This window comes from Macrobrachium rosenbergii, chromosome 53, assembly GCF_040412425.1.
Source record: "Macrobrachium rosenbergii isolate ZJJX-2024 chromosome 53, ASM4041242v1, whole genome shotgun sequence".
NCBI classification, from domain to species: Eukaryota; Metazoa; Arthropoda; class Malacostraca; order Decapoda; family Palaemonidae; genus Macrobrachium; species Macrobrachium rosenbergii.
In genome coordinates, this window is record NC_089793.1 from 41,243,095 (window position 1) to 41,244,663 (window position 1,569).

At 47.5% G+C, this 1,569-nt stretch overlaps 1 protein-coding gene across 1 annotated transcript; it reads right to left on the reverse strand.

Moving 5' to 3' along the window:
• Positions 1-517: 517 nt before the first annotated feature.
• Positions 518-1,048, reverse strand: LOC136834113 (troponin T, skeletal muscle-like). The gene has a single exon (XM_067096371.1). It carries the CDS (start codon positions 1,046-1,048, stop codon positions 518-520), a length of 531 nt encoding a protein of 176 aa, XP_066952472.1.
• Between the last annotated feature and the right edge of the window lie 521 nt (positions 1,049-1,569).

Here is a 1,569-nt window from a genome sequence, read left to right on the forward strand (position 1 = left end):
AAAGAGGTGCTTATTAAGTTGACGAACTTGGTGGTTGAGACATGATTTGGGCAGGCCGGATGTCCACCACTATAGTGGCCGGCAGCACCATAGATTCAACAAGGGCCCTTTGTGGGGGCTACAGTGGGTGCATGTAGGCTTGCTGGGTAGTCCGTTCTTCGGACAAGTCGAGCCTTAGGGGTACCCAGGTGGCACAATGCGTTGTTGAGATGTGCTGTGGGACTGGATGAAGGTTTCCCAGAAATCGGCCATATGGCAGGCTTCCATAAGTGTTGTGGGCTGCTTGTTATTAAGATACACAGCAAGAGGCCCAGGGACACATTGGAAAAGATCCTCCAGCATGGCCCAATTGAACAGGTCCTTGAATGTGGTGCACGACAGGGAGTCAAACCAGCGTGTACCAGACTGGGTCTTGTGACAGGCCCATTTGGTCCAGGACCTGCCGACTTCCTTGGCAAGACCTCAAAACCACTGTCTCCATTTCTCTGGGGTTATTTTGTAGGCTTTTGTTATGACCCTACGAACTTCTACTATCTTCTACCATGTCGCCTCTTTGCCTCTTTTCCAGCAAGCAGAGGGCTGCCTTAGCTTTACCTTCCATGTGCTTGGCAAGCACTGAGACCCTCTCTGTCTCGGTGGTATTGTAGTTTTCAAAGAGAGTCTTTATTTCCTCCAACCATACTTCTGGCTCTTCTTCATTCCACTTGAGGACTAGGGAACTAATGCTTGAGATTGGAGCATTTGGTGCAGCAGGTGTGGGGTTGGAGGCATGTTGGGTAGCCATAGCTTCAGCACTTTCCATTCTTGCCTTCTTCTTGAAAGCTAGCTCATTTTCCTTGAGGGTTAATTCATGTTGTCTTTTCTTCTCTTCCCTTGCATCTTCCAGTTGCCTCTGTTCTTCATCATACTTCCTCTGTTCTACTCTTTCTTCCCTCTCCTTCTTGGCCAAGCCATCCTGCTGTTCTTTTATCCACTTGGTGAGGTCCTTTCCCATAAGACCTGCCTCCTTCCCCAGATCCATGAAGGTTCTGTAATGTTCTGTTGCCATGGTTCTGGTAGGTTAGGATGGGTAAGATCATCTGCCTTGAACGACTGGAATTACTTATGAATTGGGGAAGTGTCCCTCAGATTTGGGTGACACTTCAGTGGTGTGGCACCTTTCAATAAGGTGGCACTGTGTTGGAGTGTGCCATGCAAAGGTCACACTTATGGCACTGTATCTTGAGGTACAGGTGTAGTGGCTTAGTTGCGCAGGACTTTTTGTCTTTGGTGGCACTAGGGCGCTGGTACATTCCTAGGAATCAACACTCTTGGAGTACAACTAATTGTACTAAGGTGAAATGCACTCTGTCCAAGCAGAGCGTAATTAATAAGTAGGAGAAAAAGGAAAGGTAAGAGGAAACAGATAGGTAAGCGCTTCTTTTCGTTATGACAGTGCCTCAGGTTAGTGGCACTGTGGAAAATAAAAATCAATTTTGGTTGCTTTGGCACTCGTGGGTGACTAGTTCCTAGTACTTGCTGTGCTACTTCCTTTCATGTGGAGGGAGGAAGGCTTTTATGCTTAAGTCT